General features: G+C 35.1%; 1 protein-coding gene across 2 annotated transcripts in view; it reads left to right on the forward strand.

Moving 5' to 3' along the window:
- Positions 1–25,609, forward strand: part of dac (dachshund family transcription factor) — a 132,078-nt gene that overhangs the window by 69,823 nt on the left and 36,646 nt on the right. For both annotated transcript variants that reach the window (XM_081981862.1, XM_081981863.1), the window contains exons 5-7: positions 9,698–9,777; positions 10,233–10,436; positions 13,065–13,292. In XM_081981862.1, coding sequence (XP_081837988.1) covers positions 9,698–9,777; positions 10,233–10,436; positions 13,065–13,292 — 512 coding nt within the window. The remainder of the gene's footprint in view (positions 1–9,697; positions 9,778–10,232; positions 10,437–13,064; positions 13,293–25,609) is intronic.

Raw genomic sequence — 25,609 nt, forward strand, 5'->3', positions numbered from 1 at the left:
ACATTGTACTTCTTGATGCAGTATGGCATGCTTTATACACTTTGGTATTTCTAGAACATATATCTAAGAAGCAAATCACTGTTTGTCTTCAGTTAATTGGATTATGCTTTACTTTGTTTGATGTATAAAAACTTTTTGATAATATCGTCTCTTTAGAATAACTAAACTGTCGGCACCTGTCCTTATTAGGGTAGCCAAATTTTTTTGCGAAGGAAGCCTAAAAACTGAAATTTCATTATTAAACTAATTAACGTTAAAATTCAAAGCTTATTAATGAAAATTATTCGTTGCGTTTTTTGGGGTGCATTTATTTGCAATTAATTGACACGACTAGTCTGAGTTTCTTCTAAAAAGTCCGCAGGAGTTCGGCAGCAGTTCCGATCAAAATTTAATTACGTTTTGGAGCAATTAGCAGCCAATCAGGACAAGTCGCGAACAGGAGAGTTATTAAATAATGATTAGCAGTGCCTACTGTAGATGGTAATCACCCTCCGGTTATGAGGACTTAATATTAATTTCTTGCATTTCGCGCTCCCGATGATTCCAGGCAAGATTTTCCAGTGGAATAATCGCACTTCCAGGACCGAACTTCTGGAAGTTTAGTGCGCTGGTTATTGGGGTATATTGCATTAGGGCGAACAATCCGGCACTGTTAGCGAAAATTGATACTCAAGTCGGTTTTCAGTTTTAAGAGACTTTTGGGGTTGCCTTAATTAAAACAAGGCACGCATCTTGGTTTACGATACGTATTAGTTTCCGTTTGTGTCCACTTTTAAACTGTTTAATTATACCGTCATTATTAAATACAAAGCGAGTCATGTTCCGGATTAAATATTATTCCGAAAGGACCAAAAAAATGCCGACTTAATTAGTCAAGACCACATGTAATAATAACTTCTCGAAGACACCTGCTCGATTTAAGGAGATACGCAATGCACATTAGGTGCTACTGTAAATAACCTTATTAAGACTCGCGACATAAGGTATTTTGGGATATTTTCTCGTAATTTAGTTAAAACGGCCTCCTGAAATTCCGTACTCGAGTCCGTTCGATTTGCAAATAACATCATTGCCACGCAATGGTAGCGATGTTATCTTCGTGGCCGCTACTTCAATCTTCACGCAGCTACCAGCAGCAACGTTTAAAGTGGCAGCCCGAATATTAAAAACGCACACATCTAGAATAGGTAATTATCTAGATAAAACAAGGGAAACGCCCATCGGCCATTCTATTACAATAGGAATTCAATCGAATAGCGCCGACCAGCGGCTACCGTTTCATATTCAGATTCCTATCAGCGCCGCTCCGCGTTTAAATTGTGTCTATGACTAATCAAAAACGCGATGAAAGCTTACAGGATCGGGCTCGAAATGCATTCCCCGTCTCGAAAATCAACTCGTTCATCTACTTAAAAGTCATTTTGGAACGGGCAAAGTTCAAGGCACTCGTCCGACCATAATATGAAACAAAAAGGTTAATGGCAATCTATTTTTCCTGTTCATACACATATTGTTATTTATTTAGTTAATTAAAACATATGACAGTCAATAAAAAGCCTTTATGTTTTTTGAATTTTGCAACAATGCTTATGGTCAAAGTTTTTTTGTTTTATCTCAGTTAGGTAAATAAAGTCTGGCAAAGTGAGCACATTCATGGTAATCAGTAGAAAAACTGGTGGAAGATACGGTTTAACGTTCACCTATCTGACAACCATGATCAATGATAACAGAAACCACACACGAGATCAGGTCTATAATAGAGAAAGCAAGAGCCGTCTTCAACCCAATAATTAAACTGATTAAAAGTCCCAACCTCAACATCGACATCAATATCAGACTTCTTTTACAGGAAGAGAATCAGAGCATCAAAAGTGGACAGAAGGACCAAATGATGGCGAGAATGAAGAAGGACTTGAAGAAAGTTATGCACTTCATCAAGAGAAGAACTCTTGAGTACCTCAAATATATTATGAGGAACAAAAACAAATATTACCTTTTAAAGTCCGTTCTACAAGGGAAAGTTTATGGCAGAAGACTACCAGGAAGAAGGAGAATATCTTGATTTAAAAACTTAAAAACATGATTCTCAGAAACTACTACTGAACTATTTAAAGCAGCCGTGAACAAAATCATCATATCCAGGATGATCGCCAATATTTGGAACGAATAGGTACTTGAGGAAGAAGAATGGTCTGACCAAAAAGAGGAATGCCCGCAATGCAGTGTGTCGAAATAAGTGGAGAGAAGTAGTAAGAAAAGCTGTAACATTTCATTAGAATTGTCTGTGATTTGATCACTACCCTTCTGTCAAGAAGAAAAGATGAAGAAGAAGAGTAAAATCAAAATAATTTTTTTGAGGACTGACAAATAACCAGTCAGTATAAATCGAGCAGGTGGCTTCCAATTATTAAGGGCATTAGGAGAAAATTGGTATAGACAACCAAACAGAAAAATTGAAAAGAAGGATAGGTTTAACTTATGCCCGATTACATCAAGATATTTTTCACCTAAGTTGGAATTTGAATGTGACAATTCAGGTGCAATATGTCACAGTCAAAACGAAACTTTTAGTTTAAATCACCGTTGGTGTAATCACAGTGTAATCGGCCATTAAGGTTTTACAACCAACAAAACTATGTGTTTCAAAAGTTGTTCTGCCAGACGGGGCATAGACACTGTCGTTAGAAGAAATGTTTAAAAATCAGTGTCGGAAAAGACGTGAAGAAAACGTCAAGTGAAGCTAAAATATTAATAAATCTTCAAGAAAAAACAAAATATATCCAGATAAACGTTGATATGCTGTTTATTCTCTTGTATTTTTTATTTGTTACCATCAGTTGTGTAAAGTTAGCCTATTCTAGTGACTAGATTGCACGTGGTGTAACAGAACTGATTTCAAAAACAAGAGACAGTTTGAACAAATGCAAATTTTGCTCCTGAAGATCATAATCATACAAGTGCATTTAACTGAATTCATTTGAATACGTAGAATATAAGACAAAAAAGGAGAAAACCTACAAAAACTAGGTGTTCTATGTCGTAGATTTGGTCAGAGTGTTTAAGTAGGAAATTCAAGGATAGGTTAGATTGCGTATGACAGTTTTGATTGTTTATAAATTAGTTACACGACTAGCGTTTGACCATAAAATTTGTTAAATATCTCATTTGGTTATACTTGTCACTTCACACATTATGTTACATTTTAAAAATCTTATACCCGTTTTGCGTGAATGTTTTTGAATATACCAGATTAAACAAGTTTGAATGCTATGGGTACATTTTGTACAAATTGATTCCAAAGAACGACTAGTCTGTTCTATTTGCACGCTAATATGCATCTAGCTATGTCCATAGGGAATTAAGTAATCTACTAATAGTCAATTTTAAAGTAATATCGTAAATTGTGTGGTTTGTTATAAAAACCTGCTCTCGCATAACACATTCCATTAATAATGAAACAATCGTTAGAGCTCAAAAAAAGGTAATTAGCAGAGCTGATCGCTACTACTTAGTCTCGACATCATTCATCCTTTTTACTTTCTACAGTTTTATATTAGAAAAACCAAAATGAGTAACTAATTTCGAACTAGTAAGAAGCATGAGAATTTTTTTTTTAAGCCACTGAAAAATTCTGACTAATTCTGATATTATCATTTCACTTCTCAATCTCGAACTGAACATATTTGGCGTAAATCCTTTCCTTTTAATACGGATGCATTATAGACGGTTACTTAATCCTGAAATAACGCATTCGAATTAAATCATTTATAATGGTAATGAAGACTGTAAATGTGTCGCCTTAATGGTTCTTGTAAGATCTGCGGCTCCTGATATTGTCCTCTTCATACGTGTCAGATTAAAGTCTTAATGAGCTCAATCGGATCGGTTGTGGAGCACATTTAAATAAATACAAAACAAAAGAGTGGAGTAAAACCACTCGGACACATTGTTTATTAGTCGTCTAAGATTAAATAATCCAGCCCATCATCTACACCTGCAAGGACAAGTTTCATCAGCACATAGCACGTCCAAAAATATCCCGGTATTTTAATAAAGCCGAGAAGTACGTGGATAATTAGTCAAAACAAAACGGGTCGGAAAGACGGGTATTCCGCCCGCCCTGGGTGCGGGTTGGGGACTAAAAAGACATCTTCCCTTAATAAAGGTGATACACAGTAGCAGTATTACATCCGCCGTTATTATTAAAATGAGGTGATTAATCATTCCGGAGTGACAGGCCTGAACCCTGGATGTCACCGTATCCACTGTCGGTTTGAAATAATAAAGCCGTTGAAATCGGCATCGTTAAAACGGAAAGTTGATTAGTTTTTTTTTTAGTCAGGGGGGTTACATATTTAGTGGCAGCCTGGAGGGGCCAGAATTGGCAAATATAAAATCGTTCATCCGAGAACTAACTGAGAAGATGTAGAATAAGAGCGAAGGAGATATCGGGTTTCGGACTTGGATTAACGAAGCATGGCAAAGTCGTTGCGACTCGGAAAGATATTCGTCTAATTTGACTGAAAACCGAATCAAACCCTTGTCCGTAAATAAGTAAGAACCGGGTAATCCGAAACCCGTCGTGGAAAAACGGCTGATTAGTCAAGTCAGTCGTTTCGAACCATGGGGGGAATTCGATTTTAAATTCGATATTATTGTGTATTTGTCGTCGGGTAATTTCCTCATCATCGGCGAAACCGTCTAGTCATCGCCCTCTCATCATCTCGCCAAATCTGGGCGAACAATCCAAGAATGCAATATTAAGATTAATTATTTAAACCCCCGGACGGTGGCAGCAGTTTCGGCGGCTCTTATCGCCGCAAAACGCGAAACAGTAACGCCGTATCCCCAAGTCCTATTCAAACAAAACAGGAGTCATTCCATGTTTGGAAAAAGGGATCCGATGGGAGAAAGCGAACACTCCCTGCTTTTCACGGGAAGCCCTTTTTTGCCTAATTTAATACCGATAAAATTTCTTCAACGTCTCGTTAGGTGTTAGTTTGTTCACATCAATGACATAAAAATTGTTTGACGGTGTGAGTGAGTTTTCTCTTGGTCAGGCAAGAGTCCAAAAAGAGCTTTCCCAGAAAAGAAGAAATTCTATTGTAAAACCCTATTTTGAAAACTTCCCTTAAATAAAAAATAAGGCAAAACGAATTTTAAAATGTGAAGTATTGTTATATTAATAAAGAGTTGATAAGCACCATAGCTTCCAAATTCATTGTGAAAGGATGAATATCCAGTGACTTTTTTGTTAAATTTGTTCTACAACAATAATGACGAATCATATTATGGTTCGACGACGTCTTTGTTTATAAAATTTGAAGAAGTGTATGAAACAAGAAAGTATTATTTATGTGGTATGCTCAAGTGATACAATTGATTCTTTTGACTACAAAATTTAGACAGTTTCTTTAGAGTTATTCGACTTTTTTTGGTAATTCCATCAAAATTTTGAATACTTCTTATTTTAGCCATTTTTGGGGTCCCAGCGACTATGAAAAACTCAAAATATTCATCTTGAATTGCTCTTTCACCTCGTGCTGATTGCATCACTGGGTACAAAAAGTTGCTCTAAACATTTTTGGTCTCTTACAAAATTTCTGTAATTTTATCTTTTTTCGATAATTCGACTTTTCTACTTTTTTTTAGAAATTGTGAAACAAAATGAAAAAGAGTTAATTTTTAAACTAACGCTCTGCCTGTTGTGACCGCGTTTACCCAGTTCTAAGTGGGTGTAGAAGTAGTAGTAACCTAATTCACTAGGAACAGAAAGTCATTCTGAACCTTTTTGGTGTCTTGTCAAATTTTCGTTACTCTAACCGTTTCCGAGATATTCTACTTGTTTTCTTTTTTTAGGGTTTCAGCAACTATAAAAAGCTCAAAATGTTCGTCTTAAACTGTATAATACTGATAATGTGAGGCTCACTTTGGACAAGTATTTAGTATTATAATACTTATCGTATGAAAGCCATGGTTACTACACAATGTTATTTAATAAGATGGTTTACCAACTGGCCAATTAACAATTTATGATTTTTGAAGTTATTTTCAAATAAAACAAACTACAGCTACTTGTAATTGACTCACTAAATTCAGAAAATATTACGGTGATTGGTTATCGCAGAGACTTCTTGACTGGATTTTTTGAAGTATCTAATAAGAAAATCTGAGCCTAATAAAGTCGCGGCACGTATCCAGTAGCAGCGCCCCGAAACTTTCCCACTTTGATTCAGAACTAAGTAATTTCAAGAAGGAACCGTCAGCCGATATCAAAAACATCTTTCGTCAAGTCTGGATACATTTATCACGAAAACAAGATACGTCACACTAACACGTGTACGATAGCGGGGTCGAAAAGAAAAGTAGGGACGCGTTTCGGAAACTCGATCAATCATCGAAACGTTTTGTGTGAAATTGAAAATTTTATACGCGATAGCGCCATTTTTTCGACTCTTCAAGTCATTGATATTGGTATACAGAACAGACCGAGAAATTTCCGTTTCTTGTCAACCACATGCTATGTATGTAAGCTGGTGATATGTCTTCCTGGAAGAAAGTATCAGGTTGCTATATGAAGTTATTTAGAAACGTAAAAGTTAATCTGAGAAGCACAGCAAAATTAAAAATGGGACAACCCATCTGGATTACCAGTAAACACAAAAGGGAAAAGTTACATCTGTATATAATATTTAAGTCTCTCTCAATACATGAACTGGGGATTTAAGGGGGAGCGTTAATGGAGCTCCGCGGGGGTCTTCGAATCCCATTTAAGCGTTTTGCAAATGAAAGGCATTTACTGCTTCTTTTGATGCTCCCCAATATCAAATGTCATCAAAAGGCGAGCAGCTGAAAGAAATTTTTGGATATGTTAGAAATTCAGATTTCCTAAAGAAGCCAAACACGATATAAACCCGCAAAATTGCTTGCGTCCATCAAATCATCATCAGTTATTTAGATCTTTCAGGATAATAATATGGGGGGGACGTAAACATCGCCCTTTCGCGTTCCTTTATTTTTCTTTAGATAATTCGAGCAAAGTCCGCACCTGAGACCCATCCGCGTCGGATAATATTCCAAAATTCTGGCTCCCCGCTTCCCGACTCTGGATGTGGGGCTCTTAATGTGGCCCTTCCCGGTCTTAGCGAGCCGCTTAAAATATTCATCGTCAGTCAGGACGTCTCTAAAAGCATTTGGCCATTAAAAAATTAAGCGATGGCTTTCTATTACATTACTGTATTATTTTATGCGCTTAGCTGCGAGGTAAAATGGGAGAAAGAAATCGAAATTAAGGGCGACTTTTATTACTTTTCGTGCGGGTCCTGATGAGTCGTAGTGGGATTTATCATTTAATGGATTCGCCGTTTTCGTCTGCTTTGCTTTTGCGGTATTAAATTATCCCCCGTTTTCTTAATCACAAATCTTTCAGATGGTGATTAGTTACGTCACAGTCTGAGAAAGCACTTTTCAAGATTGTGCTGTTTCAGTTATGTAAGTAATAAAAGATTAATGTTTTCAGTTTATCATCAGTTGCTCTATAGTAGATTATAGGTTAAATTCGGTTTTAATAGCCATTTTTGGGAAGAAAATCAGATCCCAGTTTTCGTACTTTCAAACCTCTTAAAACTAAAAGTGATTTTCTGAAAATTGTTGTCTACACTTTAGTCATAAATCTGGCTTGAATTAAGGCTTTGAAACCTCACGAAAAACACAGTTTTAGGGTTAAAACTAACTAACATCAAACATCCAAGTACTCCTGTAAGTTTCTATCTTGTTGAGTTGTTTTTACTTAGTCCAGTATTTTTAATATGTATTAGTCGTTGAGGAATCAAGAAGAGTTTCTGTTTCCTGGTGTCTACAATCTCGGTAAATACTATATTTTCGGATAAAAAAATTGAACTTTTGAAATATTCAGTTCACCCAAAAACCGTTTTTTATACCTTTAGTTGGATTTACTTTTAAAAAACAATAATTGTAACTGCTTGTTTCTGAGGTTAGGTACGTTTGTTTTAACTCAAAGGAATACGATTTATATTTTAGTAAGGCATATAAACTTTTCTGCACAAACTAAATAACCATTTATTATTGTTCCAATAATTAATTATTTACATTCTACAGGGTGATTGACATTTTGATCAGATTCTGGCGATTCAGATATAGTCAGCATTCCAAGTAAAAGGTGAACCCCTCAACCATTCACACATTCTGAATGTTTTTTTTTTAACTTACTTGGCAACACTGAAATCTATTGACAAATTCAGATACAACATAAATAACTTTAAACGGTCAACAACTATGGACAAAGTCGGTTCTTTCACCTCCGTCCTTCAAAATATAATTTGCAACAATGTCCCAAAATCGTAAAGTTGATGGTTTTAGCGAATCTCCTTCAATTATTGAAAGCGCGGGGCAATAAAGCAGGTAATAAATTGGCGTGTCGTAAAAGCAATCCACAAAAGGAAATAACAAATAATATTATACGTATTGTAAAATTGAATAAAGTTGTGCCGACAGCTCCCTCTGCACTTGCAACATCTTTATGACTTCTAATATGTATGATGGCCCCGGGGTAATCATTTTCAATTTGCTCTTCTTCCCTATCTACGCACCAACAATAAAATAAATTTAAATTTATCGTGTTTTTTAGTGATCACATCACCCTGTATAAATGAGCCCTACAATCCACCTGAGCCGCACTAAGCTTTAGGAAAAATCCCGTTTATTGTTGGTTAGCCTGTTTTCCGGGGCTGCTTCAGAAAGGGCCGGGGTTTGAGGGGGATCTTCCCGTGTCCTGCTGGATCTAGTATTAATTAAAATTTCCAGAGTGTTTGTTTTCTAAAATGAAGAGTGTTTCTTTGTGCAGGATTGATATTTAATACTTTTTTAACGGCTTACCTTTTTTTAATAAAGGATTACTGTGGTCCCTCTGGAAGGCTTTAATTGGAATATTTCAATAAAAGTTTCACGTTTTAATCAGTAATTAAATCGCCAGTTACAATGTTTAAGCATCAAAAAACGACATAAAAATGTACTGTACTAAATTACCCGACCTACGAGGAAACCTTAATAAAAGCGAAAGCCGAAGTCAGTCATTTGTCAGCAGGAGTCGCAGCTGCGAGATTCCGGAGCTGCAGTATTTTAATTCAGTTAGCAAACACATTTTTTGGTCGCTTTAAAAATCATCAGTCTGTCTACATTTGTTATCCTGTAATAAGGAAAAACTGTTCAGGGGGAACTGGGACCCTTTTATGTTCCGCATAATTCTGTAAGGAATCATCGCCATACTGCTACAAGCAGAAAGATAAGAAAAATGGTTTTATTTCTGTCAAACACATTTTACTTTATATCATCATTTAGCATTTCTGTTTTCTTTTGATTCTATATTGATATAAATGTGTCTTAAGTTGTATACTAGTAAATGATGTTAACTGGTCACAACAAATCAATTTGGCTTTTTGATGAAAATGATCCCTACTAACCCAATAGTTTAAGGTAGAAAGTTAGAAGAATAGTTTTTCTGATTTCCTGTTGAAAATTTTATATTATTGTATAAGTAATTTAAAAAAAATACAACTACTTTTGTGTAAGACCTCCCTTCGAGAGGGAGATTTATGAATAAGTCTTACCTATTTACGTTTTATAACATTTTAGGTTGCTATGAATTTAAACGTTTTTAAGCAAATTTTCTTTCTTGCAGGTTGAGGGAAGAAAGATGTGACCCAGATAGACCAATGCCTTTAGATCAAAAACCTCGAGATCTTAGTAGTCCTAGAAATGGTAAGTTTCGTTTAAAGATTCATGTACTGGCATTTTAAAGGTGCAACTTGTTGGTAGGTGTGAGTAGTGTAATATGTAGCGTTAAACAGAACGGTATCGCAAATAGCCATTATATTCTGATTCCTTTAACGTGACATTCAAAGTGCTGACATTCTCATTACCCATAATAACTCGGCAACGGCTCTCGACCGAAAATAATAAGCCGAAGCAGCCGAAGAAGAAGAGGAGCGTTTGCAATTTAAGCCGCAATATTTTACATTAATCTTCAGCTTTGACAGCGGGATGCCTTCGTATTGCGATCGATGCAAAATAAATAAAAAGTTAACCATCGGCCAGAGCTCGCCCTTAACGTGCGGGCGATTTAATTAATGGCCGCGAAAGTGGGACTTTGATCCATAAATTTCCTCTACACGATACAATTTTCCTTTCTAAATCGCTCGATTTTTCCTTTACAGGCTCCCCGACCGAACACAGTCCGGTCCTGAACTTGTCCAAAAGTGGTGGGGGAAGTGCGGGCTCCTTGGGGGACAACGACCACTCGGGTAGCGAGGCGGATGGTCCTGATGTTCCCCCCTCACCCCGATCACCCAGATCGGCAGTCGAGGATGAGGAGGAGGACAATATTTCTGAGCCAGAAGATGAAGAAGAGAAAGACCAAGGTAAGGTTACGGTCGGGGTAATTACGAAAATTTAACCATTTTGTTTAAGTATAACAAAAAAGGAATCTGCACTTGAACACTTTAGTCCGTTTAGCATTGTTACGTTCAGAGGTTACTGTACTTGGTTCCAGTGTAAATCCACCCACCTTTAGACTTTAGAGATTTGAATCTGTTTTTTTCTGTCAGTTAGATTATCAATGCCCTTATGGCACAAATCATTGTATCTAACTTTTTATTTCTAATACAACTAAGAACTCCATAAACAGAATAAAACAGTAATTTACTATGTTTTCCAAATTTGAAACCTTACAATGATGTACCTACTTTTGACTGTTTGGTGCTAATACTAACAGACACTCATTTTTGCTTCCTCCGGAACTAATTGTCTGTCCTTTGACCCATTTTCAGTGTATGAATGCATTTTTTGCCTTCTTTCAGTTTAAATTAAAACTTTCTTGTCAAATGCCGCTTTTTTAACTTCCTGGCTCGATTTAAACTGGCTTGTAAAAGTAGGTACCTAATTGCATTTAGAGCAAAACTACTGCATTCCGTTTACTTGCAAAACATTGAATACTTTTAGTGCACCGTATTTTACTTACTATTATTGAAATCCTATTGAATTGTGCATTTAAAACGATCGATATTGTATACGATATTGTATTGCCAGATAACGGAACGTCAAGACATAAAGAGAAGCCGAAAGCTTTTATTCTAAATTAGGTTCGCAATAATCATTTTTACTTTTTGTTGCACAATTGCACGTAGATGCTTATTAAAAGCAATAAGTAAGATATTTTTATTTGAAATTATGACATTTTTCAAGACTACCGGGTGTTTCAGTAATTCTTGTAGATACCTATAAGTTTCATCATGGCATGTATTTAAACAAATTTGTAATTTTGATTTACATTCTTAATCCTGAAAATTGAACAACCATCCTGTTGTCGGAGTTCTATTTTCCCACTGAAAAACTGATCACAAAATAATTTAATTTCCTTTACATTTACACTCGATTTATAAATGATTGGGCAGGAATTTCTCTTTAAAAAATTAGCTATCCGTTAATATAATTTTAAATTGAGTTATGGTTGGGTATCAATTCGAAACGACGGCTATAGAACATCGAGACTGGCTAATTGTACTTAAACGCGGTTTAAGTATTGGTTTGCACTAGTGCATTTCGCTTCAATTTTCTTTTATTAACCGACTGGAATTTAATGGGTTCTATAATTTGTATTTCCTACCTTTTGAATGAAAAAAAGTATTACCACAAAACCCTTAAAAACAAAAGTAAAAGTGCTAACAAATTAGTACTTGAACGAGAATATGGTGCCCATAAGTTTGTCCCAAGCTGAATATAATAAAACTGGTACTAGTTAGGTATCGAAGATAATTAATCTAAAAAACCGGCTAGGTCAAGTGAGCCGTCACAAATGCGAGAGAAAGAGAAAGAGAGGAGCATGTTAAGGAGCCATCTATATCTGTTCGCAGCAGCATTAACAACATTCCAGTCTCATTTTTCCCATGAACGAAAACAAACAAATTAGGCTCGCATAATTCACGATCATCTTTTGATGATGTAAACTGTCCACCAACATGGAACTTGAAAATTTAATAATAATTACTTATACTCTCAAATTGTGAAAGTTATTATTGGTTTAGATGTAATAAGGTTCGAACCACGACAAATGGCAGTTACTACTAGATTACTGTTCTAAAATTTGACCCCAAATTGAATATTTTCTTTAGATGAAGCTCTATTCTTTTATTACAAAAACTATTAAAAAGAAGAATTGTATTTGAACAAAACTGTTTGTATATTATACGCACAAAATGATAGAGTCTTATACATTATACATCAGAAAAAATGTTGACTTGTAGTTACGGTTTGTTCTACATTATGTTTATTAATAATTAATGCTCTCGGTGCAGTAGATTGTAAATCCCTTTTCTCGACCAAAGTATTTCCAGATAACAATGCTTAGATGTTTATTTGCAAAATTTAGGTGGAAAATATCCAATTTGACTGAATACAGTACTTTATATTATTTTGGTCAAGCTCAACTAAGTCAAATTATACAAATTTTTTTAAACAATTTTGGAATATCCTTCAATCTGTCACGTGATAACCTGGTTATTGACGTTGATAGATATTGACGTAGAATCTTTGATACTGCAACTATTTTTGTTTGACTGCTAGAGGGCGTTAAAGTGGCAAAATGTTTGCAGATTTTCTGTGTTAATTCTATTTAATTTAATTCATTGTGCTCAATTTTAATGGCATATAATTTGGCATTAGTGTCTCAAGATCTTAATATATTAACAATTTTTCAACATTTGTCTAATTTTAGCAGATTAGAAGATAGCAAAAGTAATCCCTAGCGATTGAACCTAATCTGTACTACGTAAATGGAGACACTCTGTATACATGCTTACTTATGCTTAGTCAGATAGTAATGTTTTGAATCAATTATGATTGGTTTTATATGTAAAAAATCATAGTAATGGGTTTGAATGTGAAAAACATAGAAGCAAACATTGATTCTGGCTCTATGATATTCATCACAAATTTTTTTCTTCATACTATAAGTTTGTTTTTTATATTATTTCATTCTTAATTCTTTTCAGATTTGGATGATGGAGATTTACCAATGCAAGCTGCCCCTGGTAGCGATTCACAACAGGCCGCCCTTAATTATTCGACTTTGGCGAGCGCAGTGGCGTCCGCCAACGGTCCGGTATCAGGTGAACCGGGTATTTCGTCCACCGAAACCCTCCTCAGGAATATACAGGGCCTGCTCAAAGTGGCGGCGGACAATGCGCGGCAACAGGAGCGGCAAATCAACTACGAAAAAGGTACCAACAGTAACATGGTGTACTTATTAAGTCTTGCGCAGTACTATATGTATTTGGCGGCGACGCACAAAAGTTAATTAAAAATATTTGCGAAGGTGGCGCCGCTCCACGAATTCGTGCACATGTAGGAAAAGTTTTGTGTAGCGCAGTCAAGTTAGTGGTTTGATTTGTTTTTGTTTTTCGTTGTTTCGGTTAGGACTTTTAGGTTCTGCCTCGTACGGTAACTACGTGTAAATAGAGTCTGCAAGTATCTTGATCTCTTTTCAGTTTCTAGATAATCTCAGTCTGTACAATCTGAATGTATATATTATAACTATTTAAAAAAAGCTAGCGTGAACATATCGACCTTTTAAAAACAAAGTTCGCTCTTTTGTACTGAATGAGCCTGTACATAGATAAAAATTATCAAATCGAGGTTGTAAATAATATATTGTACACTACAACGGTAAGCCAAAATCGCCTTTAACACTTTAACAAGACAATTTGAAGATGACCAAGAAAATCTCGAAAACTGCTACAATATTTCAAAATTACTTGTAATAGTGTGCCGTTAAAAACTATTCTGTTTAATTAAATTTTACCTCTATTTTTTACTTCTTATTAGGTTGTGTGACATTCTCATTGTTAACCCTTTTCTGTTAAGTATCAGGTTCAAAATTATCACAAATTTTCAAAGCACTTTCTTTGAAGGGTTCATAAGACTTTTATGGACCTAATAATCAACAAAACAAGAGTTAAAATTAAATAAAACTGTTTTGTGGTTTTTAATGGTGTCGTATTTCACAGTTTGATTTATTTAAAATTTTTATGAATTGTCTGAAGAAATTTGTGCATTTTCTTTTTGGAGAAACTCAGCCTGCTTTATTCAAATATTAGGAAAAGGCGTTAAGTGGCAGGGTTCGCTTAATTAAAAACCAACTTACAAGATTTCACCCTTTTAAGTATTATTTTACTAAGAACGGGTACTTTTACTTCCGGATAAATTTATCCTTAAGATAATTTCTATAGAAATTATCCTACCACTAAATTTATCTATAAATAATATAGAGTAAATGTAATAATAATAATAATATTAATATCAATGTCTGCCAATAACGTCATCCATTACTATAATGGATAATATATTAACAAATCTAAATCCAGAATATTTGAATATGTCTGTGTGGTTTTTGTTTTCTCCACTAATTCCATTAAAGAAAGCAATTTAAAGATATGGAAAGAAGGTTTTGGTTGGGTATTAATTAAAATTTTTAGACAAATATATTGATTAAGAATAAACTTAAAGTGGCTCTTTGGGACCCTCATGTAAAATATCAATTCTAATATTGAAAATCAAACAAAGTGTTAAGGGTGGTTTTTGCTGCAATCGGGGGCACACCGTAACAAACCTGACAAGTGACAGTGATGGATTTTGTTGTCTGTCAGCTGAAGTTAGCGTATTACACGAATATGTGCCATTGCGACTAGAGTAGATAATGTTTGATTTATTTAACTAAATTTCCTATAGTTAATTTATGTTATTATTACTATTATTTAACGAGAATATGCATACTTACTATTATAAATAATGATAATGTTATAGTCAAAAGTTTGGGGTGAAAGTTTTGATACACCTGAAGTGTCGGTCGTGTTGTCAACTGTAAATACTATTTCAAAAAATTTTTAAAATAATGACACACGGCCTTGAGGTTGTTTATATAAAAATTTTGAATTTTTTACGTTTTCTCTTCATGATATCAAAATTTTCCCCTGCCCAGTAAATCGATGATCAGTAAACCTATTACTGTCTTTTTGTTTAGATAAGATATACTAAGTGTGATGTAAGATGTTATCTCTCAAAATTCATAATAACGATTATAATAAACGAAATTACTAAAATGTTGAGTTTTGGTTTCTTTTGAGTCCCCCATCTCAAACCAAAAAAATTGGCAAACTTACTTTTTTGGTTACTCGAGACGACATTTTGCTGCATGCACAGCTCTTAGCTAGGCACCAAAATCCACCACTGTTTGCTCCGGTCAGTAGGTGATAAACCTTCTCCGAGTAGAAAGTACTAATCGTAAATCAAAAAACCTTTTAACAACCTATAATTAATAATCGATTGGTACCGATCAAGAAATGTTACTAAAGCTCAAAGGTCAGATCAATTTATTCACGCTCTTTTTGATAATGAGGTGCTACGAAAAGTGCTCTCTGATCGTATCGAAGATATTTTGGTAATGCGTCAGTCGACTCGCTAGCTAAAAATAAAGTTTGCCAATTTATTTATTTTGCTCATAGATTTTAAATATGATGCTCGTAAATTCCCGCCCAGAAATCGTTCCTATTCGAAGTCATCAACAACTTTGTAATTTATTAGTCTGGATGATATTTGACGAAAAATTGATTGCTGCCTAAGGTAAGTTATTAATGAAATAGTGTACGAAATGAATATATCCTTGATAGTCAGCCATAATAAGATTCTGGATGTATATGTAATTTCAGACAAATGTTTAAAATCAAAGCAATAGATCAAAGCCCTCAGTACGTTTGTATGGATGTAGTAGTGCCTAAGTAACACGAGTTATATTGACAAAATTTTGTCAACATCACATTATCGAAAATATTTTTGAATAGAGCTCAAAGGGAAATGAACATTAAAAAAAAATTAATCCGTTCTCTAAATATAATTCATATCATCACTATGAATCAACCTACAGTACAGTTTGTAGCATCTTCAGGAACATATTGAACTAGAAATCCTGAAAAGCTAAAAGATTTTGCCAAATTTCTTTTGAGACTCAGAAGTGTTAATAACTGTCTGAAGAAGATTTTATGAAGTGTCTCAAAATAATGTAGTGTCAAAGAAAGCCTGAAAAAATTAAATAGCTCATTATGGGGATGAATTCATCATCTTAAAAGACTTTGACAAGATATCAAAACATAGTGTAACAAAATGGAGATACCTAAATTTTAGCATCTTTATCAACAGAAGAAACTTTATTAATAATCGTAACTCTTTGAAGTAGAAACTACACTACACTACACTTTATTAAGTATTGGTGTTATAAATCAAGAACTTCAATCAATAATTCAAATTATACAATAATTTTTTATTCCAATGTTAGTGTTTTGCTGCTTCCAAATATCAGGCCTAAAAAAGTTTTCTCAGTCAAATTTAAGATATTTAAAGTCTAGGATAAGTCCTGTGAAAATAAGAATATGTACGACGCTATGCTAAGCAGAAAGCTATGCAGAAAGTCAAACCAAAATAGGATGACGTAATGTAATAGTCAATTACATGAATGTGACGTTTGCTTCTTTCTTTATTTGCCACTTTTACATTCAAAACATTTTCGTGTCTATTACATTGTTACGAAATTTTGTTTGATTTTTTTATACTATTTACTCACACACTTAACACTCTTGTTTACTAACTCAATTTTTTAGATCCTAGTCTGTGCTTAAAATCCCTGAATTGCAAGATAGTCAAATACAAAAATGAGCATATTACATAGCAGAATAGGTAATTATTTATATCGCTTATATAATGATGGATTACAATATTATTCAATCAGTACACCCATTATAATTTTTGATATAATCACATATGAGTTCACGTTCACATCTGTTACTGTTACAATTTTACCACTTTTCCAAAATCGCTCACCAAATGCTATAAGTAAAACTGTCTGAAAACTAAACCATTATATTAATAACGACGATTATCGATTAAATTCGTCCCAGTTGCATCCAAAACGGGCAATTTTTAACAGATCGACTGAAAAAATAATTAAACGACCCCACGAAAAGAGCAGTCGCCCATATACGATTTAACTTTTTTTGTATAAAAGGTTGAACTGGAAATAACACGGTGGGGTAATTTGATATTCGGTAATAACACGGTAGGACTTGATTGGTTGGCCCTCAAAATAATCGCCTCGAAATTAGGATAGCTATTTATCGTTTTCGTTATTAAATGATACTTTTTTGGCTCTCTCAGAACATTAGCTTTATAGCTTCAACACCTGGTCCTACTCTTTTCACAAAGGAGCTTTCCCATTTGGACCCACATATCAAAATAATCCCTATTAGTACAATTAAAATATTAAATTTCCATCTCTGAGGCATCAAGATTCGAACTTATAAACCGCTTAAGGGAAACTTGGGTCCGCACCGACTGAGGGGGGAACGTTGTCGTTTTTAAGGGGGCGCAAAGCCTAAGTAAGCGCCTCGGGGGCTCCTTTCACTACAGCGGATTCATCCCCGCTACGACTTTTTGACGGTTACAATCTAAACATTTGGAATATTCTGACAGTTGGGCACAATTATAGAATCAGTATTTAAATTCATGATTTAATGAGTACCTACAACAAAATATGTTATGAGGAATTTTATCTGTGAAAGTTGAAGAGAATAAAAACAAAGTTTCTTATACTTTCATAAATCCCCTGTTAAATGATAATAATATACTTCCTAAAAGTAAAAAAAACAAAAATAAGAAATCATAACTATCAACTGAAAAAATCAACGATTACCACCGCATCCAACAGTCAAAAAGTGATTGATTGATAGGTCGATGGGCGCATTGAAACTTCTCAGTAATTGCAGCCGCAGGGCCGGACCAGCTCGATCGACCTAATCGGGCCCATATGGTCGATTATGCAGATTGCTCTTTTCAGATCTTCGAGACGATTTTCGGTTATAAAATTAACAACTACGAGACCAAAACGAAAATGTAAAGCAGCATAAACGCCGGTCGTTTTATGGTTTCACCCTTTTATAATATGATGTATGGTTTATTGCCTCGTGGATTTTAGTGGGTTGAATTATCTGAATTTTATTCCAAAAATTACTAAATACACCATAATATTAGAATAATTATGTTTAAATAATATAACTTATAGTTGAAGAACAACAACATGATCTCACTGCAAATCGACACCTGTTGTTTTATTGTCTATTTACTTTAACTGCTAATCTTGAGGCACTCGATGGTAAAAACATGGAAAGCTTTTAATAATGTTTATTCATTTTATCTGCTCTGGCAAATAATACGGCAAAATAGAAATTGATATCTATTAATTTGGTATTTGTACGTAGTATGTTGTTGTAACTGGCGCAGATAAGGGCTGGATTGATGTGTAATTAAAGGCGGTAAAGGGCTTTTTTGTGCGTATGGTTACATGATCGTGCATGCATTGATTATATTGACCTTTACTCGAAAATTGATGTCTGATTTATTTAACCCTGATTTGTTGTTAAGTTTTGACGTTCTTTGGGTAGTTAATGGTTTAATCCAATTACTCGTTGGGCTAAGAAAAAGCGAAAAAAAATTATACCGGTGACGTAGCTTCATCCGGAACCTCGTTTGCTAATCCAATTGGCTAAAAAGACATTTTAAAAGAAGTTCGCGTCTCATCGATCACAGGAGGCGCCTCCGGTGTAATTTTTTGATTAAATTTCCACGAATGCGCGCCAGAGGAGAGTAAGAAGAAAACGGGGCCTTCCTGCGTTTCGATATCAAAAAAACATTCAAATATTTGCCCAAACGATTATTCCATTAAAATGAAATTTGCTCTCTCAGGTATACGAACGAGGGCTTTTTATTCAAATTGGCCCGCTTTAGGGGTGGCGTTCCATTGTAGGGCTTGGGCGGGGGGGCAAAGGGGGAGTGAATGAAAACGAGATGGGAAACTCTATTGTTTTTCAACTCACGGCGAAGAAAAATGCGCGGTTTTCTTATCCTAATCCGACACTTGTTTGTTTTTGATCGAGTCATTTCGACTCGACGGAGATGGGGGGATTTTATTGTGCAGTTTCGGTGCCGATCAATTAAAATTAAATTGAATGAAAAAGTTGATATAGAAAACGAAAATATTCTATTGTTTTTGAAATATTTACCATTGAAAATGGCAATTTCATATTTATGAAAGCTCCTAACAAAAATAATGTAAGCACAACAGTTTTCATCTTCTTTTTGTATGTGTGTGTTTTTAGACATCCATAAAGTTACTTATTATTTTTATCTATAAACGAGAGAAATGAATTACTACCATTGTCAACTACTTCTGTAACATTCTATCAACACATTTCTTGAAAATTGCTTTTCTTGTTTTCAAGAATTAGTACCTTGACAGCATTACTGTTTTCCTTCCAAATTGAAAAACTGTTTTTAGTTGAATTCTCAACTACTTCATATGCTTTAGAGATGTTTGAATGTTCACGTGTCTACTTAATAAGTTAGCCATTTTGGCAAAAAACTTTTAAAAATTTAAATCCTCACATACATCCATAATGCGAGGCAATCTCGTGTTATGAACCGAGTGAACAATTCTCAAAGTCCCCAAACAGTGCCGCCGTATATTAAAGATACGCGAATTAAAAGTGTAACTTTAAAAAGTTCTACATTCATACGGGTCCCCGGGGAACCCGACCGAGGAATTTAAAATAAACCCCGATAAAAATGCTGTCGTGCTCGGCGGATAATAACAAAAGTTTATTCGTAACATGATGGGGTGGAGGGGCTTATAAACCGCAGTTACCGTGTATATCTTTCTTTACGATATGTGTAAGCAACCGCTGACAATAAGTTGGGTAACCAATTTGCATATGTAACTATGTTTCCTATATTGTTGGCGCTCCTTGCCATATCAGCCCCCTTAACGAGAAAAACCGTCGGATGATGAGAATGTACTTTACGACAATGGCAGAAAAGAATCGGGGATTAGACCTTCTGGCCCTTCTCCTCTAGAGTTAGACTCCTTAGAGGGGGGTTAGGGGGATAAGGGCAACGCGTTTCTGATCTTTCACCTGCTGAAAGGAGAACAGCATTATTACGTGCCCATTACCATAAATGTAATGCATTCGTCATGAACAAAGGAACATCGGGTCGTTTAGTTTTACACGTCAGAAGTTAATGACGGGGTAATTGAATTTTTACAGCAATGCGAGGTGTGAAATTTGCCTTTTATGTGCAAAAAATGGGGAATGGGCACTATTAAGTCATTGGCGTCACCTAGCTACGCCACTGGTGGTCAATGGGAAGCGACCAGGTACCCACGGTGAAGGCTTGGGTTATTATCAAGGATTTGTTGCGACAATTTAATGGTTTAATTGATGCGTGCATTGGGCTCTATCTACCCCCATTCTTTATTTCCCTGTTGACTTTGATACCCCAACCGACCGATTCCTGGCACTAAATACTGGTTTAATATTCTTACTTAATTTGAACATTTTATGATAATATACACAGATAAACTAAGGTATTGTCCTCTCCTAATGTCTGTAAGATGCTATCTTATTTTTATTTAATTAATGAACACAGTTACAAAATAAGCGCTAAACATATCAGGAAGCCTGTGTTGTTCAGACCAACATTTCCAATTCTACTACTTTTTGACTATTTTAAAGGTTCAAATTCTATAATATAGTCTTCGTCTATAAAACAGTCAGAAATATAAGAGTTTCTGGTTTGGTTTTACTCGAGAGTCAAAATTGCTTCAAACTATGTACTCTAATAGTAAATGGTTTTATTGAATAATCTTAAGTTTGAGTTATTGAGAAATGCAATAAGAATCAAGCAATTTCCTAAACCCTTTATTTGCTACTTCCAGGGATAACAATCTTTTAAACATACCAGAAGCAGTTATAACTTTTTATTTAACTTTAATAGTAGCTTTCTGAGCTGTGCTCACCTTTGAAATTTGAGCAAACTATGTCAATAGCACCATTCTGTTATACTACAGCTACACAGAAAGTGAAATACATTTAGAATCACATCTAAGATCACCTGACAACTGTCAAAACTATTGTCAGGGGAGTTCAAAAATTGAAGATATTATTTCCTCGACACTGGTTAAGTTGGATTTAAAGACGGCTTAGTATTAAAAATCCCAAGATATCTTTTATTTATACAGGGTGTCTCAGTTTAAAGTGACCAAACCTGTGCACGTTGCGTATACATACATTTATGCATATGCACTTATGTATGCATGCATTTGTTTCCTAAACTTAAGATAAAAAAATGTTATGCCACTGTCTTTTTGTAAATTATTATTTTTTTTTGTAAACGATTGTCCAAAAACCAGTTATCTAACATTAGCTTTGTTTGGGTTATTGGTTCTGAACTGTTTTGAATATGGGTTTGGACCATTTGCACGATAGTTTGTATATAGTCCTGTAAATCAATATACAGCAATCAGTATGACCCAAATCAGTACGACAATAGTTTTGTAAGTAAGTAGTAAGGTTCTTCTTCTTCTTTCTTTCTAATATGAGTGTCCATATAGGTAGGCTAGTGCCTGTTTTGTCCTATTATGCCTCTTCGGACGTTGATGTCCACTACTCTTTCCATCGTTTTAGAGGTCTTCCTTGGGTTCGTTTTCCGACAGGATTGTTTGTTTTTGCGATTTTTACAAGTCTGTTGGATTCCATGATGTCCGCCAATCGCACCCGGTCGAAAGCTTTAGTCATGTCAACAAAGCACATATAAGCTGGTTTATTGAACTCTAGAGATTTTTCTGTTATTTGCTTCACAATGTAAGTAGTAAGTAACTAAGCATATGTCAGTGTACACGTTACCGTTTGGGTAAAAGTCAAAGTAAGTTTTCTGAGGAGGAGGGATAAATCTATCAATAAAATCGTTATGTTTCAATAAAATCAAAACTATAATGTATGTATTGAAAAAGAAACTTAATTTGAACACACGACATTCAAAGTGTCCAGTTAACGTTTCGTTATTTATTATCGGACAAATCGCAGACCGGAAACCTGAATTTTGCGGTACGTTCCCGAGGCCATTTAATCATACACAGACACTCGTGTAATATATTAAAACATACACAAATACACGGGCAGATTGGTTTCGTAACGTAGGCGGACAACGTGTATGAAGTAGTCCGGTTAGCTCGCTACTGGCTATTTGGAATCGGGCCGCTACCAATGTTGCTCTTTATATTCGAACCTAAAATTATGACACCCGATCGTTTGTTATATTGTTGTGGTAACAACTTTATTGAGAATAAAGTGGCTTCCGGCGACACACGGTATATTATACTACCGGGCTCAGAAAATCTACAGCTGTTTTGATAGTGCTTTTTTTAAATCAGCTACTGCTGTTAGTTACCGAAAATGATGTCCTAAAGGCACCAGAAAGTGTATCCCGTTCATTTGCAGAAACATGCAACTTGTAAATACTTACAATACGTCCCAAAAATATAGTCCCATGTCTTTATTAAAGCGTGTTCTCACTGTTAATGCTAGTTAACTTTTAGAACATACTTAACTTGTTTGTCATTAAGTGAAATTCTGAAAACATGTAGTTTGAACTGAATCGTTTTCTTGAGTAATTAAATAAACCGGTAGACAAGTCTCTGTCAAACAAACCTCATGAATACTAATCAATATCAACTTCAGGTTTATTACATAATTAAATACAGATAGCGGAATGCATTTAATGGCTCAACCAGCGTAAATCAGTCGGACTGTCAATCAACAACTACATGAACAAACACGTCTACGTCCAAATCCGAAACAATGAACGGCCGATAACGTTCCTCGACACTTTCGGTTTGTGTGTATGTGCAAGTTAACGCATACATTTAACCAAATAATCCACGTATCTCTCATGCCCCGCCATATCACCTCCATATGTTCCATTATTTCCATATTATTCCTATCTATTATCCGACTGTGGATTGCTATGCTGACTGCCAGTGGGTCAGTAAACCTGTAAATTCAGGACAAAAATTGAGTTTGTAAGACAAAATAAATAAAATAGAATAAGATAGTATTGGGAAGAGCAGAAAAGAATACATTTCGGGAGGCCAGTGTGGTATTAGAATGTAAAGATACTCAGAACAGTCAGAACAAGCAAATTCTGGGTGTCAGAACATGGAGAATCGGTATTAACAAAAAAGTAGTTCTGTTAGCTAAACAGGGAGCAACAAAAACATTGTTTAGTTCAAAGTATATTTTAGGAGTGACCAAAGACAACAATCAAGGACAGCTCAACTAGTTGGACAATAATAGTAATTAAGGGCACCAAGGGCATTATAAGGACAATAATTATTATTTCCTATAATGCCTGTGGTGTCTTTAATGTTTAATGTCCGTGTTTAATTAAAATTTGAGATTTAAACGATTTTCTTTAAAAAGTGGTCAAGGGAATAGGTGTTCTAAATAGACATATGGCAGTTACGACACACTCAGCAAAATTACTGGAAATATTACCTACAGATTATAAAGAAAAGGAAAAACAGTGATAAACATAACATGCCACTGTAAGGCACTAGAACAAATAAAGCAGACGATGTTCTTCTAATGAGGTAGAATAACTGACCCTCATTAGGACAGCTGTAACAGTTAAAATATAACTAAGTAGGTCAAACACCATATGCCTATATAACTGTGGGGTTATTCTTTGACCATCACAGGTATGCAGGGTGTGTAGAAATCTTCTAGATGCTATATTAGATACTATTAATTGCAAAACGGAAGAGAGAAACTCTTTACATGAGTTGTCTTTGAAAGCTTTCTCGAGTAAGCTTTCCAACCCTTTCTGATGTTTAAGACTACGCCAATTTTCAGATTAGTTAACTCCACTCATTTTTTAGCATCTCTCTGTCTCACATATGAAACACGTGAAATGGAAGATCTATTTCTTTGCTGTCCAGATGTCCTGATGGTTATTTTCGTTAGCTGCGTATCAATTAAAATGCCGTGATCAAATCATTAGAAGTCTGAAAACAGTTATAATGGATTTTTATGTTTATTCTATTGGATAAGATAATGTTGGTCTCTTATCGATATTATTCAATATGATTGTTGCATGTACTCCCTAATAGATTATTGTCTCAAAACAATAACGGTTTACCCCTTTTGTTGATTTCCTAGAATATATTTAAAAAATCTTCTTTATATATGTCTAGGTTTATAATGAAGAAGAAACTTAAACTTTTTAGTCACCCCATATAGATGGGGTTAGACTGATGCTGATCCAGATTAACTTAAACCCGTTTAGACGATCTTACTTCTTTATTAATCAACCTGATGTTGATTTTTACCTCGAGGGTAAAGGGTTCGCGTGGATGCTTAACCTGAACTTGAAGATTAGCGAAGATCGTCGATTTTCAAACAGATAAATAAACGTTTTAATTAAGGTATGTAAATGTGGGACTAGCAGGTGCCCATACGGCCGGGGACTCCGTCCATTCTATGTAAATGCGACACTAACCGCTAATGAGCCGCCGCAATACTCTATGGGGCCCCGATAGAGATCCGCGCGCTTCGAATCGCTCTGCTCGAGTTTTAACAGTAGCGAACTGTTCTTATCTGACTTCGGTATCACACGTTGCGCCTAAGTGGAGCATTGTTTTCTACATCTTCATTAAATCCAGTCCGACTGTAATTATTTACAATACTAACAGTTTTGCTGCTGCTCCATGTCCTATCGCCCAGCCTGATTTTAATCTGGCTGAACGCTACAAGCCGACTTCTTCGATCTTCGATTTAGCTACACTGAAAGCTACAAATCGACAAAGGACAGACTTTTAAGGTCTTCATTCAGTGGCGGGCGCCTCTGGCTAAATTGACATAAAATTGGAAATGTCCTAATTGATGCAATTTGGCAGAGGATAAATAAATACACGTCAATTTATCGCCTCGATCTAATTGATTGTTAACCGCCATTAGGCAGATGTCGATTCGACTGATAAACTCGACATTAACAGATGTTTATGCGATTCTTAATCGGACTGCGTGTGATGCTCTTTATATTAATCAGTTTTTGTCAATTATTATCGCAACTTTAATTAAGTGACTGGGCTGAATTGATGCAAGTTTAACCGGATTGGCAAGAAACACAATTTAATGTCCTGAAGAAGAATCACTTGATGTTCATTCCTTTTGTAGGCCAATCACAAGTATCAAAAGTTGTAATCAGTCCATATCTACGAAAACTTTAGTCCTATTTTTTTAACACTAAAATGTAACACTCTATTTGGCCAAATTAAAAATAAAAACATCCTTTCATGTTCTCTCGCTGTTTTATTTTAAATTTAATGTTACAGGACAACTTTTCGTATTCTAAATAACAATTTAACGTAACCTACGAGTACGTTGAACCTCTTTTGTCAAGTGTCAGAACTATATTAAAAATTGCAGGAAAAAATTACGCAAAGTAGTAAATCATTTAAAAGTGATTTTAAAAATATGCCTAAACACGACCAAAAAAATTCCGGAATACAAGAGTCGGAAACGTCAGATTTCCTCGTTATTAGAGGGTGAAATGATTTAAGGGTCGGGCCCGGCCCTGATGATGGCGAGGGTGAATAAAA

The sequence above is a fragment of the Ips typographus genome, linkage group LG6 (genome assembly GCF_016097725.1).
Source record: "Ips typographus isolate SLU linkage group LG6, UJ_Ityp_2.0, whole genome shotgun sequence".
Taxonomy (NCBI): domain Eukaryota; kingdom Metazoa; phylum Arthropoda; class Insecta; order Coleoptera; family Curculionidae; genus Ips; species Ips typographus.